General features: G+C 40.5%; 1 protein-coding gene across 9 annotated transcripts in view; it reads right to left on the reverse strand.

Annotated features, from left to right (window-relative positions):
• Positions 1–17966, reverse strand: part of MICU1 (mitochondrial calcium uptake 1) — a 106524-nt gene that overhangs the window by 43310 nt on the left and 45248 nt on the right. For 4 of the 9 annotated variants that reach the window (XM_030487680.1, XM_030487682.2, XM_030487683.2 and 1 more), the window contains 2 exons: positions 8029–8034; positions 6984–7098 (listed from right to left, as the gene is read on the reverse strand). In XM_030487680.1, the coding sequence (XP_030343540.1) occupies positions 6984–7098; positions 8029–8034 (121 nt within the window). Of the gene's footprint in view, positions 1–2305; positions 2397–6983; positions 7099–8028; positions 9828–9874; positions 17471–17966 lie in introns of those variants that run through there. The other 5 variants (XM_030487684.2, XM_030487685.2, XM_030487689.2 and 2 more) reach the window with 4 other exon arrangements.

The following is a 17966-nucleotide window of genomic DNA, read 5'->3' on the forward strand; positions in this document are numbered from 1 at the left end:
CAAAGGGCAATTAACATTTTTCTTAACTCATTTGTTCAAATAAAATATTATGGAACAGAAAGGCAATAATAAAAGCAAAAGTCACATTGTAACATTATGAAGATGAGCAACTTCCACCAGACATGCAGATGATAAACAGCAGCACTGACCATACTGAAAAAAACCCCACTCAATCCACCAGTATAAAGCCCCAGGGAACCTCTGAGCGATCGGATGGGTTGATGAGGCATCTTTAAGTCAATTATGTAATATTCAACTATTTTCAATTATTCAATGGACCAATTTGTAGCACTTTATCGCTCTTTATTGCCATTTACTCTCACCACAAGAAATGCATTCTTGAAAGTCAGTAAATGCTCACTGATGAGAAAGACCACATTTTACTATTTTTGTGCTCATTTGATCTTCTCTTTCCCCGAAGCTCAATACTCCACACATGAAGAGATACCTCTCAACAAGTCTTTCCCTCTGACTCCTACTGTAACTCATGCAGTACATGGTTGTGCACAAAAATTGTCTGTAGAACACCCACCTCCAGCGGAGGTACCACATTTTAGGAAAACTATTTTTAACACCCTTTTTGAGAATAAACATTGCTCCCTTCAGGTATAGTTGAGAATTTCTTTGATAAAGTAGGATGGGTTTTGGTGATGTTACCTAAAGGATGTAAAACTTCTGGCTACTCCTTTGAAAACCCTGAAATTTCTCATCTTCCATTGGGAATTCAAACACAAAACAGCTCAAGCCTCCCCTATTGATCCCAAAGCCCAGTAACGCCCCAAGCAACTCCAGAGTAGCAAGAAAGATCAAGAATTCAGCTGGGGAGTTATTTTGAGGAAAGTTAGTCATTAGGAATTAAACATCCTACAAATACTTATTTCCCACCTATCTCAAAATTAAGAAAAATATATGTACAAAGGCCATAGTACCCTGAAACTAATAAAATGTCTCTTCACAATCAATTACAAATTAACGCAGTCCTCTCCTAAAGTACAGACAGATTTTCATTTAGAGAGATGGATGTTCAAGCCTTGCAGCTGTAACCGTATTTTTTTTTTCTTCTTTAAGGCCACAACACTAAAAAAAGCGCTTACCTTTTCCTCCAGCCAAAGATTAATCAAAGTTCCCCTCCCCACCCCCTTAAGTGACATGAATCAACATGGTCATTATTCTATCTGACTTTGCACAGCAGTATTTTAGCTGAGAAATGTTTCTGTACCTTTTTGAATTAGAACATTTCTGTCTGAAGGAAAGAATCAGGGTCATAGATGAGCTCACCCTTACAAAACCACGGCCTGCAGCCCACCATCGGCACCTAGTTCATTGTTAGCAACTGCACCAGTAATAAAGAGCAAGATGATGTGCTTTCACATAATGCATCTCCAAATGCTCTAAATTATTTTTTTATTTTTTTATTTTAACAGAGTTACAGCTTTATAGGGAACAAACTATCCATAGAATACAGATGGCTGAGCCCCAGCCGCAATCATTATGGGGGGAAAACCCCCACTAAACTGTCCTAATGCTGCAGGTATTTTCCTTCCAAATTATTCCACTATTTCAGAAAACAAATCTAAATCCCGCCAACTATATTTTTTTATTTTTTTGCTGGTCATGCACAGTAAAAATATGACCACTGCTAACTGCAAGAAAGGCTCTAAACAAGACCAAGAGAAATTAAGTTTGTGTTAGGTCCTCACTCTGAATCTATGCTGGGGGTTCACATGCTTGAATCCAGGCACATGGATTCAAGCTCTACTTGAGTACCAAGCTCCAAGGTTACTGAGCTGCACACGCCCACGTTGCCACCAGAGACAGTATCAGGTGCTCAACAGAAACCAAGTAAGGGGTTAACTAGTACAGTTGACAGGTAAAATCCTGTCAAAATAAACTGTCGCCTTGTACAGAAAAACGTGGATCAGACATAGGCATAAGGAACAGCTAAAGGACTGGCGATGTGAAGAGATGCTCTGATCCACCCTTTGGAAAGCTGTCCCATGACAGTTTGCTACCTCCAGATACAGAAATTCATGCCAAGCATGCAGTACATTTTTCCTTGGAGTGATGTCCCAGATAACGCCATTTTTCATCTTTCATCTTCCTTCTACCTAACCAGTAAAAAAACTAAAGAAAAAATATTATTGCTGTTTCACTCTTTTTTGCTTGTTGGCTTATCAACCAAAGAGACTGCGTAATTTTGACACCAAATTTTGTATTTTCGTTTTAACGTCGATGTCAAACGTACGCCTCAGTTTCAGGGATTTGAGAGAATGTGACAGTGCCTCAGCTGGCATACAAGACTTACCTTTCAACAGCTTCTCAGCAGTTACCACATGACTCACAGAACATTGCTGGAAATCAAGATTCCCTCTTACATGCCTCCCTGAAATAAGGACCTAGAAAAAAAAAAACTTGTGGAAATGGCAGCTCCAGACATAGGTCATTAGAAGCTGCACCCTCCAGGGAACCCCTGGAGAAAGAGGACACCCCAAACATCTGCAGGTTCTGGGATATGACTACTCTATTTCCTAGTCCTATAGAAATAATAATGAGTATAATTCTGGAACATTTCAATCAGACTAAGAAGTGCTACGTGCAGAGTAGCCCTTTCCCAGTGCAAATTTACTGTCCTCTGTGATACAGGAGGTTGGTGGAGATCCATCGGCCCATCACACCACACAAATGCAAGGGATGAAGAGATGAACAGAGAAAGACTGCAGGCGGAGAGGGTGGTAGTGCATCCTATTTCCTAATGCTGGTTTTCAAACCAGAGAGGTCAAGCTCTGCTTGGGAAAAACCCAAACTACCAATTCCAAGCAATCTGTCCAGTTTCTGTCCTTCAGCACGGCTACCAGCCCATGGCAGAAGTGGGATGCTGAGCCATACAGCCCTCGGTCTGACATGAAGCACCCAGGTTTATATTTGGAAGCTGGGACATGTCTTGGAAGAGGATCTCTGTGCTGCTCAGATACATCTTGGAAATCCCACACAGCAGCAACTGGGCTAGCAGAAAGGTATTGAAGACATCCCTGCATCATATAGTGTAGATGAGATGGACCCACATATATGCATGTAGGTAAACAGAGGGTCTTGAAAGTTTAAAGATAAAATTAACATGAACAGCACCACGAAAAAAAAAAAGAAAATTCCAATAAACTCAAAGCAGCCTTATAACTCCTTTTCTTGTAGAAACAAGCTCTGCAGCACTTAGTGCTGCTTCACAGGATTATAACACTGTCTGCAAGATAACAAATCTCACCCATGGCAGGGAATGAGGCTGAAGACATTTGTGTCAGCCAGCAATACATATTCAAAATGGCCACAGTGCAAACAGACCCTGGAGATCACATCGCCTGCATGCAGCATCGTGGGAGAACATGCAGTGCCAACTGCATCACAGGGACCTGAACAGCGCTCAGTATTTGGCCAGAAAATAATTTCCAGAGCTAGATGGCTTGGGATATATTTCCTACACAGGGGAAAGTAAAGAACAACAACAAGAAGAGTGAATCTGTCCTAGGCAAGAGGCTTCTTGTAGGCTAGTACTCATAAGGGATGGCAGCATGCCATGCTCTAGAAAGAATCCACGGGAGAAGAAAAAAAGACCTGGAGGTCTGCTCTGAAAGCCCTGGCAAGAGACTAATTACTTTGGCTCGAGCCAATGCTATTTAACCCTCCCTCCAGGGCTGGGGCAGTCCAGCGACAGTCCAATTACGGAAACAATGCCGACTTATTCTTTTAATGCCCAGCTCCCTTCGGTACCTGTTAATCAAGTAGGCATTAGCAAGCCTGGACAACGGACCACGTTTGCTCTGAAACTGCAGTCACTGATGATAGAAAAGCTCTTTCTCTCCTTCCCCCACCTGTTCTGCAAGTTCAAAAGCAAAAACTTCCTTAGTTGGGGAAGTGATGTCTTTGCTTTCCTATGACATTTGAAGGACCCAGAGGAAATCCCATCAACATTTTGCTTACCCCATATTTTGCTCATCTTTCTACCTCTGCCCCAAGAAACAAAGAGCAACTGAAGCAACAGAAACCATGAGGGATCTTTAAGGCCGCTTAGCTCTCATTGCCTTTAATAGAAAGCTGTCTTTTTGAAGCTGCTAAATGCTATTTTATTAGTTGTTTCAAAAATACATTTTCACAGAAACATGGCAACTGACAAGAACAGACAGTGCTAGAGCGAAAAATCACTTGTAAATAAGATACGGTGACAGACTTCATTTTCTGTGCAATATGCAAACAGCTCTCTGCGAGCAACATACAGATGAAAGCTCCAGCCCTCTCTCCTCCTCTCCCTCCCTGGCAGCTGCCACACGGTCCACGTTTCAGAGAATACAACTGAAGGGAGCTTCAGCTGAAGCTGCAAAAACAAATTAAATGGAAAGCTTTGGGAAGAACTCTCAAAGCCCAGCAGTGCTTTTGGTAGAGCCAGAGAGATGGGCAGGAGCCATCTCAGCCAACTTGCTGGGCACAACCCTCCTGAGGAGCATAGTAACACAGAGCCCTTTGGTTTTCCTGTTTTCAGAGGTTATCATTGATCAGTTCTGAGTTCAATAAGCCAGACCGGAAGACGACTGATTTCTACCTATTACTTCTGAGCACAGCAGGGGAGCACCTCTCCCTGCTGCCTCCCACCCCCAGATCTGATCTCACACTCCCCCCTTCTGATTATCCTGCTTTAGTCCTCAATATACCACCTTTCTTTCTCAAATAATTAGTGGCTTTTAGCTATTTGATATAATCTACAGCTCATTCTTGCCCACATACCTTCTTCATGTTCCAGTTATTTAAACAACAAAGAGAAAAACAACTGTCAAGTTTAAGATGTATTTTCCTCATTCCCTTTTGTTTATTTCCCAGAGAAGAAAAAAAAAAAATAAATCAAAGTACAGTATTCCTGGAAGGTAGTATTTACTAGCAGGAGAGTAATCCAGTGTGGCATAACAGTGTATTTTCTATCTAGCCACACGGCAAGGTTTGTTTGGGAGCTTTATTTTTATAAAAGCAAACACTTCAAAAATGAAATCAACTCTTCCTGAGAGGAATCACTGTTTGACAGTAGGCTCCAGAAACATTCTTCCATCTTCAGTAACCATTCAGCAAACTCCCAAAACACCTAAAAGTCAGCCTAAAAGTCCCAGAACACTTTTCTTCTCTTTTTGTTTTTCCTTTCTGAAAGCTCCTTCCTTGCCCACCCTTCACATCATTCCTCAAAGTACACACCGCTCAATTCCTTTTCCTCTCGTTAGTCTGATTCCCCAGTAATTGTGAATATGTTTAAAAGCCTAAGAACAAGAGGAGAAAAACCTGTCCCTCCTGCGCAGCGCTCCAAACCAAGGCTGGCTGCTACTCTAACACAAGGAGGTCCCTTTACTTTTATTCTCATAACAAAGAAATCAAACCAAAGCAAGAACAATTTCTCTTACTGCTGCCTGTGGAAGCACTTGAAATTAATTTTGCACCCTGAATACTTGATTAGGGGGCTACTCACCACCAGCACAGCCATAAAGCCAAGGGCATGAGCATTTTCTAAACCACACTGAGTAAGGCAATACTACAGGCTTGGGAGTTCATTGTCACTTGTGGAGACTCAGATGAGAAGCCCTCACTACACAAGTGAAAATACCTTAGATAATTTCAGCACAGGCTAGAGAGAAAGGAATGGCAAAAGTCTGAAGAGTCAGTTCTGAGACTCACTCAAAAAAAAAAAAAAAAAAAAAAAAAAAAGAGGGGCAGATTAAAATCCTAAAACAAATTCCCTGCCTTGAACTAGCTTTATCTCTCAGTGTTTGCTTTCACAACATGAAGGTCACATACATGTCTTCCCCCACCACATCCATTTGCCAAGAAATGAGACCTTGAATGTTGCTTCTCCCTGGTAATAGATCCTCAGTAAATGAAGAGCTCCCTCTCATTTGTCCATGTTACAGTATGCAAGAGCACAGGGAAAAAAAATAAAGCACCTGTTGCTTTTATAAAACCTAAGTGAATTACCCAGCCGACTGCCTTGAACAGCACAGGGCAATGAGGGTCTACAGTAAACCAGGAAGTGTTCCACATATTAAGTCCTATAATAAGGTCACCATGAAACAGATACTTACAAGATTAGATGGCCAAGTTTTCTCTTTTTTTTTTTCCCCCTTTTTTTGAAAGTCTGAAAATAAAATGTCTTAAGTTCATTTGGACAGTGGCATATAAACCATTACCCCACATTTTCTAATAGGGCTGGAGCTTTTGTGGGCTTTGTGATGCAGCACCTTCCAAGCAGCTACGGAAGCCCTGCAAATGAGGTTTTGAGCTTACTTTTCCCCATGAAGAAAGTCTAGAAATGCCGTTTGACATTACCAAAGGCTTCAGTTTCACTGTTTCTTGCCAACAAAGCAAACTTTTAAGTGTCAGCACTTCAAGTGCAGAAGACTTTGCTGGAACAGATTAGCAGATCACAGAAATATCACAAATGCAAGTCAAGTGCAGCAGGGTGAAAAGACAGAAGGTATCTAATGATACTTGTTGAAATGTAAACAGCTTAATTTGCCTCCACATCAGATTACATCATGCACAAGCCTGAGCTTACCCAAGTGAAAACACAAGTAGAGAAGAGAGTTTGAACAGATTGGTAACCAGTGAAGAGCTGGAAAGCAGTATTCATCCAAATACAAGAATATCACACAAACATAACGCAAGAGCACATCTCCATTTACAGTTTTAAACAGCAGGTCAAATGACTCATTAAAAAAATTTGCCAAATTTGAAAATGAGAAATCTTCAGAAGTCATCGATCCGCTTTTATTTCTGAGCCACTCGAAGCTAAGTCTAAACCAGATGAAGCAGTAGCAATTATTCATTCAGCTTGTATTTCAAGCAATCAAGAATTCCTTTTAAGGAAATGTATGTAGACAACGATAGCAAACTCATCACTTGTAAACCTTTAAAACTTAAAGAAGCAGTAATTGCAGAGGAAAAAACCCCACTGTACTTACTGGAAAGGACCGTTGTGAGGAAGATGTAGTCAGAAAAAGAAATGAGTCCACATTCTCCAAGTGCATAAAATATGCTGTCCTCATCAGCAAACTTCTCTCGCTCCTGGGATAATTTCTATTTATTCATCCGATCCACACCCCAGAAAGACAAAATAAAGCAATTGATTAAATAGAGAAATGGAAGGCTTTATTTGTATCCTTACGACCAACAAGGCATTCTACGTACACACGCACCCCTACTATCTCCATTCATATTCAGTGGACCTTTTCCAGCCTTCAACTCTGTCAGAAATTCTCTGCAAAGATCAGTGCTTCCCCATCTCAATTAGGGATAAGGAATTGCACAATATTAATGAGTTTGTTTAGCCTAGCTGAAATACAGATAAATAAAACTATGTCTATTTTGCTTAAAATTGCCTGAATCCTTGAGATTGTTACAAAAATCAGATTTTTTAATATAGGATTCAAAAAGGACATTATTATATTTCACTGATAGCATTGCAGTTATATTCTGTTGTTGCAGTAGCCAAGAAAGAACTATTTCACATTAATATAAAGTATGATCAAAGTTATCACAAACACATGATTCAGGAGTGTGTTTAGCAGGCTCACTACGAGGACTGGGAGTGATACCAATCTCAGTCTCTATCTCTATCTCTCTCTTGCTCCAGCTATTTTTCAACATGTTGTTTTAATAGAAAATTCCACATATGTTTTATCAGCTCATATCCCTTACTAAGCCAAAAATCCAAGTTCCTTTGATCTGCAGAGCCTTCAAAGACTGAAAAGGATCCATAACACTGTTAGGAAATCCACACTAGTGACCCATTTTAAGAACATAGCAGGAGAAGGCACACACACACAAAGGAAAACGAAATTAATATAAAGGAGAGTAGGCGTGGATGAGGTTATTCCACAGAAACCAGGTCATGCAAGCACACAAGCACAGTGAAAGCAAGGCTGAATTTAGGAATGGTTTTAGGAAAAACCACCAACAAACACCACCACACGAGGGTCCAGCTACACAACTGTCCCCCACCGTTACCTCTGTCTAGCGGAGATCCCATCATATACAAGATAAAGGAAAGAAAACTGGTTAACCAACAATAAAATAAGCAGGCAAACATAATATCAAGTCAAACGGTTAGACTTGCAAAGAGCAAGAAAGTTTTGAAGCAACCACATTGTTGCTTTGACTGGGTGCAGCTAAGAAGCCCAAGTAGACATCCCAGCAAGAGTTAGCACATAGCCTTTCCAGGTCAGACCCATTGTCTGCAGCTGATGTCTCTCATCCACCTCAAGTTTTGCTGGGTTTGGTTTTATTTTCTTTTGAGAGAACTCACCATTGTATGTGACTGCAGAGTGGGGATGAGCTCAGCTAATAATTTAGATGACAATTTAACCCGTATCTGGCTCGGAAACCACAAGAAAAGAGACAAAAATAATCATACAGATCACCAAAAAAATACAGATTCCAGGGAAGAAAGTTCAGCTCTATTGATCAAATATAACTCTTCCAGTAGCTCTGCCTTTACCATCTGCAGCGTGTCAGGATTTTAATAAGAGGCAAACCACTAACAGCAGACAACACGCTAATGGCATTCATTTCATGCAAAATAACTGCTATTTATGCTTACAGGATATGAGACCAAAGCATCATTTACTGGAAAAAAAAAAAAAAGTTTTTGCTTCCTTTCCCATCAACATGGATCTGAAGCAAAATTACACTGATGCTTATGTTAAGGACAAATAAACAATGTCTGGTTTTCCTTTAAACTAAAGGAAGGATTTGTGGGGAAAGCAGTTTTCTGCTGCAGGTGGCACTGCCACCAGCATCTCACCTGCTCATGTGATTTATTGCCTCTTCCTCTGATTGCAGCGTTTATCATAAACTAGCTATTAACTTCCTATTCCACCCGCTTGAAGGATCCCATGAAAATGGTCCAGAGGTTGGCTTATTAATTTTTATGGGTTTCTTTTCTGCACTTAAAATTCACAGTCGGCATCAAACAGCTCAAAACATTCCTCATAAGCTGAAAACCACATCCATAGATTAACAATAAAAAAGATATTAAGTTAGTTGCTCTCTAAAATACAAAGGTGTAGACAGTTGGGAGAAAGAAGCATTTACTCATTTGCATCTTACTTTAAGCAAACAAAGTAAAATTTTTTATTTTAAACAAGCACCTACTTGTCAGAAACCTACGGAAGAACATACGCTGCAACTATGGTGCTCAGCCTGCCTGCAGCTAATGAAAAAGGGAATTTCTCCAGCTGATCTTAATAGGGAAAAAATAACAACTGACCTGATCAATAAGATTTTCAAGCTCCCAGCAGTAGGAAGACAGAAGTTAAAAAAAAAAAAAAAACAAACACAAAAACAAAAAACTCTCCCATTTATTTTCTTCTGGCACACTAAGAAGCTATGTGTTAGACTGCTTTCCACAAAGTGCATGGGAAGCTTGCCCCACTATGGGAAAGGCTGAAAGCATCCTCCTCAGCAGATGATCCCCACCATTAAACATTATATTCTACTGAATTATAACCCTAGGGAAAAAAACCAAAAAATAAACAAACAACAACAACAAAAAACTCAGCCACAACAAAACCAACCAAGCAAAAAACCCCCAACAAAATGCCAAACCAAAACCCCAAAACCAACCAACCAAAAAAGAAACAAAACCCAACCCAAAATCAAAACCAACCAAATCCCAAACAACAAAACACCCCACCACATCAATCTACCTGCTTCACAAAGCACAATGTGGAGTGTTGTGACTCCTCAAAGTTCAAGGTGGAAAAACCCAAAGTCCTCACTAACATCTAAAACCACTGTCTATAGACCTCGAGCTTCTTTTCCACAGCCTAGTTTTCTTCCACTGTCTATAGACCTCGAGCTTCTTTTCCACAGCCTAGTTTTCTTCCATCATACTCTACCATCTCTTCTAGCCAGAAAGGTAATGCACAAGATCAGAAAACGTAGGGAAAAATCCCCTTCCAAGCTTCCATCCTCTTTTAGAGATGGCATCTTCACAAATTAGTTATCCATAGAATTTCAGGGCAACATTCACATTTCACACCCTTTTGTACCCAAAGACATGCTAATTCTCAAAGCGTTCAGTTAAAACAGTCAAATGTCTTCCACTTAAGATTTTTTCTCTATGTTAAATCCATTCCCAAAACCAGAGTAATTGGTTAAAATGATTTGGCATGCCCAAAAAGGCATTCAAAACTGAGCATTCACAAGTGAGCAAGCCACAGGGAACAGTTTACAATTGTGATGTATTTTTCAATCAAGCAGTAGATTCATATTAAACAAGCACACAAACAAGCAAACATTCAAATTAACATGTAAAGAAAACGAAATCCAAATATACCATTGCTTTTGGCACAAGCATGGCCGTGTAAGTTCAGTAAAAAGCCACCAGTCCAGTCTCAGTGGAATAAAACTTTTTACAGGCATTCAGGCAGACTATCGTAACACCAGACATCAACAACAGGTGAAAAAAAAAAATAACATAACTGCATTTCCAAATATGAAGCTTGGTTTGTCCTTTCCAACTCAGGATCCAAGACCACCAAACAGCACCAATCTGTAACAGCAACGGACCTCCCCCAAACCCATGTGCTGTAGGAAATCAAGTTGCATGCCATATGCAAACTGCTCCCCAGACTTGTGTTACGGGCTGGCTGCAAGCGAGCAAAGCACCCTAAATTATATCACAAACTTCACATATTCTACCTCAAACCTGATCTACTACTGGAGCGTCCCTTGAGCCAAGTACATGGGTACAGCTCCCAGGTAACAAAGGATTTTGCGGGAAAAACACCCATCAATTCCTTCCATTCCTTGCCAAATATTGCCTTTGTTTTGGATTTAAAAACTGTTTTCCCAAGACTGAGTGAAGTGTGAAACATGGTATTACTTAATTATGCAAATCTGACAAAAAGACGTATTTTTGCAAATTAAGGGATGCCTTCTCTGCAAACGCAGAGACTGACGCAAGGCGTGCCGCTGGTGTTTGCTCTGCACATTTGGAAAATCCTTATCAGCTAAATCATTGCAACTCCACTTCATTTTGCATTTCAGAAACTACTTAATCATAGAATAGTAAGGGTTGGAGCAGCATTTAATTTGCCTCTTTGGGAAGAACACCTTGGAAAGTCACTTAGTGGACAGTTTGTGTTTCAATGTGGAGTGAAAACACATTTTTGGCACATTTATTCACATAATTCGTTTATATTTTTTATATGTTATACTTATATAAACCAAAGCTTCTGGAATTTATCAGCCTTATGTGGCCACTCGACAGTGACTTATGCCTTCCAAAATGACAACAAAATAAATATGTAGTGCGTGCAAGATAATGAGCATTTCTCCAGAACCAGAAAGTAATTTTGTAAATTAGTAAGGAATTCTAGATGAAGCACAACCATCTTTTATTGACAAACACCAGATTCAGTTTGTTCCTTTTTAAAATAAATAATTTAAGGTTACCAATATTGTGTAAGCAAATACAAAACCATGAATGTTTCAGTAAAGTCACCTTGCTGCAAAGCACTTCTCTTTCAGTCCCAACTGACCACCTTCAGTTATGCAAACCATTTAAAAGACACTTATAAACCTCATTTCTTTCATGGTTAGCTGTAGGCATAGAGGAAAAGAAGTTAAAATGCTGTACGTTCAGTCTTAAAAATAAATATTCTCTTATCCACAGCAGGAGTTTCTAAAAACTGCGTTACAAGTTGGCCTAATATAGACAATTTTTGTCCTTGTTTCGGAGTTTTCTGGCTTTATAAGGTAAAGATGACCCTCCATATTATTGCAATTTTGGGATACATGTCTCTCTACAAATGAAATGTCTCTAACCAGAGGAAAAGAACCCCACATGAGTACTCGTGCACATAACATTAAGCAGTATGCATAGACATGATGCGCTATTAATCCTGCTCACAAATGGTTTGATGCCTTGGGCTTAAATCAGTAGACAGCGCTCCTATAAACAAAAAATTATTAGGAATCCTTCTAAGGAAAGGAAAACAAATATTTCTGTAAAATTTATTGGACAGTACATTTAATTAATGTATTTTAAACACTTATGAGCTCATACCACACGTATTGTTTGACATCTTTAAATGTATTAGCTAGCTTCTGTCATCTCATTAGAGCTACACAACATTCAGATGTGCAGCGATGCAGCTCTTGTTTGCCTGGTCCAGCAGTCTGGAGGAGAGCATCATGCTGGCACAGACTACTGCTGCTCCGTCCCAAGCAGGGCTGTTTAAGATCTGGGAAAATATATACCAAGACACTCACTGACTAATGTGTTTCCAGCAAGTGCTCTGTATTAGTCTGTCAAACAAGACAGATAAGGGAAAACCCTTACAAAATGCCAGTGAAAACTTCAGGCAATGCAGCCTGCTATGGTAACTAAAAATATTAATGCTTTGAACTCTGTCTGCATCAAAATGCTGAACTGGAGGGTCCAAAATGAGGAAGATTTTTCATTTTACTTTCTTTTTTAAGATATAAACTTAAAAAACCAAAGCCACATATTTAGAGATTTCACAGAATCATAGAATAACTGGGTTGGAAAAGATCATCAAGTTCAACCTTTCATGACAACTCACACTGGCACCTCAGTACCGACATTAAGAAAAGTGAAATAAAGAAATAAAAAGGCTTTCAGAATCAGATTTTAAAAATCCAGCCTTTCAGCCCAGACATTCAAAAGGGAACAACAGGTGGGGAAGGTTCCTCTGTGCTATGAAACGGGAATGAAAAAAGGACGGGGGGGAGGATTGGGATATTTACAGTTTTTAAAGCTAGCTTTATAATGCGGATGAAAATAAATCTTCTTAGATGCACCGCCTGGGATTTTTTTAATATCACTTTTTATCTATCACTAAATTAGGAAAAAGTGTTTAAGGTTGTGATGGAAACAGCACAAGGTTTTTCTCAAACTCATAAACCTCTTTTTGCAATGGAAAAGTTCACAGTACTATTCTAGTCGCTCTAGATGAATTTACTATGAAGTCGACATGCTAACACAGGCAAACTCAAACAGATTCTGCATGGCAAATTGTGGTGCGTGAGCGTTAGCACAGGAAAATGGTCAAAATTTACTGCTGGCAGATAAAGACCGCAGCTCATGACCTTTCAAGAGTGTATTTTAATAAAGAGATTTTTAAAACCTCTGATTTGGGGCCTGCTTTATCTGTATATATACACAGGGGGACAAAAATCCAGAGCTGGATGTGCGTGAATTTGTTCTGTGTACTCTCCCTCTGAATTTGGACACATACAGGGAATTAGGCAGCAATTATTACTACAGGTGGTCTCCTGAGACTTGAAAGAGAAATCTGCATTCCGTCCTTCCAGCAAGGCTGTAAATATTCATAACCTTCAAAACAAAGGGCACCTGAAACGCAAGGCCAGCATTCTGTACAACCAAGAAAAAAAATGACACAGACTTTCCCAACCCTTCGCAGGCAGCAGACCCACTCATGCAAGGGAGAAACCCCTGCTGGAAGAGCAAATAGGAAATGCCTCAGAAAAAGGACAGTCTACACTCCTGCTCCCCTCTGGTGTGCTGTCTCAGTCCTCTGCAGGGTAATGAAATCACGATCTGTAGGACCATAGTGGCATTCATCATGAAAATTTGATGGGGAGGATTAAAACTGGGACCTCGATGTCCCAAGCCAGGCTTCTAAAATGAGTTGACTTTTGATGCCTTTGAATTTAAATGGCTGTTTAGGTTTCCAGATGGAGATTGGGATACTGCTTGTCTCAGCTTGCATTACCAAGATAAACTCATTACGTTGATAACACACGCTGCTCATTTTCTCAGATAAAAATTCCAGTGTGAAAGTACAGGAGGAAAATAATTCTTTACAGAGAGCAAATATTAAACATTGGCTCAGATGATAAAATTGGGGCCATACACTCAACTCTAACCATCCACCAAATGAGAAATAGGTTTGGGGGAAAAAACCCACATGTAATTTGAGACTATCATCATGACTGCAAACATATTAAGGAACTGAAATAAGATACAACTAAAAATCTTGCCATTCTCTTCCACTCTCTCACTCCTCCCTTTCTTCTTCACCTGCTTCTCCTACCCAGACCTCCCCTCCTTCTGTAGTCAGTAAGGTCAAGCATCTTCTAAAATATTCCTTCCCACCCTGCTCAATCCATCCTCCTTCCATCTCCTCTTGACTAAATCCATATTACGCAAGGACAGAGTTTTCAGAGCTCAGTTTTGCATCCCTTAAGTATTAAGCATTAATCTAACACCATTAAAACTACTGAAGAAATTAAAGCCCCAAATGATCCCATAAACAACTTTTTGATTAAAAGACTACATACACCCACTAAGGGCATTTTGTCATCAACTTGCTTATTTTTGACTGACTTCCCGCATAGATTTCATTAAAGTCACAAATCTACAGGGCAAACTGAAAGTGTTTCGAGTACATTTCACTCTTCACTTACTAACACTGAATGAACTCTCCTCTAGTTTCTAGTTCCTTTTCCTAGAAACCATCTTATGAAGTATAGCATCTAGATATCTTCTTCCTAAAATATTCTTTAACATACTTCACTCTACAGAGTTCTGTAACTTGAAAAACTCTAGAAAGTTTGAAAAAATAACCTTCACCAAACTTAAAATACATCATGTTTCCCCACAGCATTTGGCCAGAGAGAGGACTGTCCTTTCTCACAGAATATAACTAACTTCGTGGCCCCAAGCAGAAAATACCATTTTCCGTAGTCAGCGCTACCGCAGTCTCATCAAGCTGCAAAATAAGTCAGAAGCCTCAAAAGACACCACGAAAACAGGAGGGCAGTGAGATACACATCTGAGCTTTGCCCAGAGGTTCCCCTTAATAAAGCCATGTAGTAATGGTTACCCTGAGGACTGTGCTCTGAACAAGCCAAATTCAAGTATTCTGATATAAATCCTTTAGACTGAGGATCAAGGAAAGGATTCAGGATTATTTATTAAAGGAGTAGGGAGAAGGGGTGAGCATACACTGTCCCTTTTACATGAAAAGTGCGTATTACGAGGTCTGAAGCACAAACTAATCAAAGCACATGCTGTCTGCTTTGTACCTGCCAGAAATCCTGGTGGAAGGGGAGAAGGTTAGAAAAGGGAAGAAAATGAGGGAATGCTTGGTTACACCAAAACCACCCCAAATAATAAGAATAAAGACACAAGTATCAGAGATATTAGTAGCTGGAAGAAACACCCACTAGGTACCTAGAAACCAGAATAAAAGAGGACACAGAGCATTTTAATAGTGTCTGCCAAACAAGCCCTGTGAAAATGAGCAACAGAATTATCAGTACAAAAAGATAACTGCAAGTAGAGCTCTGTCAAAACCGAAATACCACTAACATATGGTAGAGGAGGTAGGAAACAATGAAGCATGTTCTGTACGTGGACGTAAAGCAACGCAGGTGTCCACAGAGATGTTTGTGCACCATGCATTTACCTGTGTTAGAAGCAAGTATTTTCTTTGATGAAATTTGTCTTTATTAAAAGCAAACGAAGAGGAGAATTTGTAGTTCGCTGTCCACCCAGTGAACAGGGAAAAGCAGTGAGGAACACAAAAGTAACTCAAAACTGGTAACCAAAGCAGACGGGAGGGCCAAGTTTGGCTGGACGGAGAAAGCTAGCAAGCAAAGAAACCCACATAGACAGTGGTGTCAGCAAAGAAGGTCAAGACAAGAAAAATCGCGTCAGCTCAACTCAATTAGCGTATTATCTACAATAAACTGCATCTCTGCTTGTCTACCCAAAGGATCACAGTCAAGAACTGTCTCTCCCACAACTTCACAATATGGTTGGGGTTGGAAGGAACCTCTGGAGATTATCTAGTCCAGCCGCCTTGCTAAAGCAGGCTCACCTAGAGCAGGTTGCACAGGGTTGTGTTCAGACAGGTTTTGTATCTCTCCAGAGAAAGAGGCTCCACAACCTCTTTGTGCAGCCTGCTCCAGTGCTCTGCCACCCGCAGTGTAAAGAAGTTTTCCCTCATATTCAGATGGCACTTCCTGTATTTCAGTTTGTGCCCATTGCCCCTTACCCTGTTGCTGGACATCAATGAAAAGAGTCTGGCCCCATTCTCCTGACACCCACCATTGATATATTTGTACGCATTGATAAGATCCCCTCTCAGTCATTTCTTCTCCAGGGTAAACAGACCCAGCTCTCTCAGCCTGTCCTCATAAGAGAGATGCTCCAGACCCCTGATTGTCTCTGTAGCCCTCTGCTGTACCCTCTCCAAGTAGTTTCTTGTCTTTCTTGTACTGGAGAGCCCAGAACTGGATGCAGTACTCCAGGTAAGTCCTCACGAGGGTAGAGGAGAGAGGGAAGAGGCCACACTCTTCCTCGTGTGCCCCAGGATACCCCTGACACATGGCTGGCTCATGGTTAACTTGTTGTCCATCAGGATGCCCAGGTCCTTCTCCACAGAGCTACTTTTCAGCAGGTCAGTCCCTCAGCTGTACTGGTTGCATGGGGTTATTCCTCCCTAGGTGCAGGACCCTACGCTTGCCTTTGTTGAACTTCATTAGGTTACTCTCCACTCAACTCTCTAGCCTGTCCAGGTCTCGCTGAATGGCAGCACAGCCTCCTGGTGTACCAGCCATTCCTCCCAGTTTTGTACCATCAGCAAGCTTGTGGAGGCTACGCTTTGTCCCTTCATCCAGGACATTGATGAATAAGTCGAATAAGACCGGATCCAGTATTGGTCCATGATGCAAGCCTGCATTATATAGTGGAAGCAAATTTCAGATGGCTTTTTTAAGGGCCAGTAAACATCTGAAGTGTTTTCCTTCATCTTGCTATTGCTCTGCATTGCTTACAGCATCCCCAATGTCTAGAGATGTAAATATAAATGCTGGCAGGAAATACTTAATTCATAAATTTAATTAGAGGGCTTTGAAAGCCTCTATAATTACTTACTGCAGCAATGGCAGCAGGAGGGTAAGCTATTGCTGGTAGCTCGAAGGCTTTTGTTCGTATTAAGCAGTAGCAAGAAATTTTCCCCACAGGAGAACAAAAAGAGCAAGTCAAGTGTATTCTGTATTAAACTAATAAGCCACCTAGCCTGTTGGGTTTTTTTTTTTCCCCTAAATAGGCTAAAGGCCTCTTAAAAGCACTACATCTTACCTTTGTTGTGAGCACCCAACTGCACAAAGACAGATCTATGCTGTGCGCACACCACACCCATTTTCTGCCTCTGCCTATACCTTCCAGCAGGCTGCATTGCTGAAAGCTCAGCTGTGGGACACCTGGGACTTCCCCTGTGCTGGCTCACCAGGATGGGGACAGCACCAAATGATTTAGGTGGCAGGATGTGATTTTGCTCTGAACAGGGTGTATATGCAGCTCATGCATTAGAGGAACACCACTGCCAGCATCGCTTCTTTTTTTCTTTGACATATTAAGCTTGTCAATGATTAATGCATAAGCTAAAAAAACCCCATCAACTAAACAAAGAGTGCATGAAAGAGGAAAATTTTAAACAGAATTTTTATTACAACTTATGTAACATTAATGAAGCTTATGCCACATTACATGTTCTAAGATACGTACTACTTAGTGAGTTTATTCATCACTATCATCTTGCTAAGCGAGATGCAAGCAGTGAGTGATGAAACAGCCCAGTGCCTCAGTTTGAAAAATCAAATGTGCAAACAACATCTCCACACGACTCTCAAAAATGCCCTTTCTGAAGCCCTAACAAACATTATGCAGCAGGAAAACAGCACATCTTAAATAAAACTTCACTACTCCTAACCAGAGGCGTGCTCTTCAGGATGGTAGGACAAGAGAAAGGACAACATGATATTTTTCCTACAGATGGGTTAGAAAAGCTTTTGCTTTCCCACTGCTGAAATACAAGAGGAGGAAATAGACACAGTGGAAACGGAACAGACGAACAGTTGTGGTCTGGACACCTTTGCAACAC

This window comes from Strigops habroptila, chromosome 5 (genome assembly GCF_004027225.2).
Source record: "Strigops habroptila isolate Jane chromosome 5, bStrHab1.2.pri, whole genome shotgun sequence".
NCBI lineage: Eukaryota > Metazoa > Chordata > Aves > Psittaciformes > Psittacidae > Strigops > Strigops habroptila.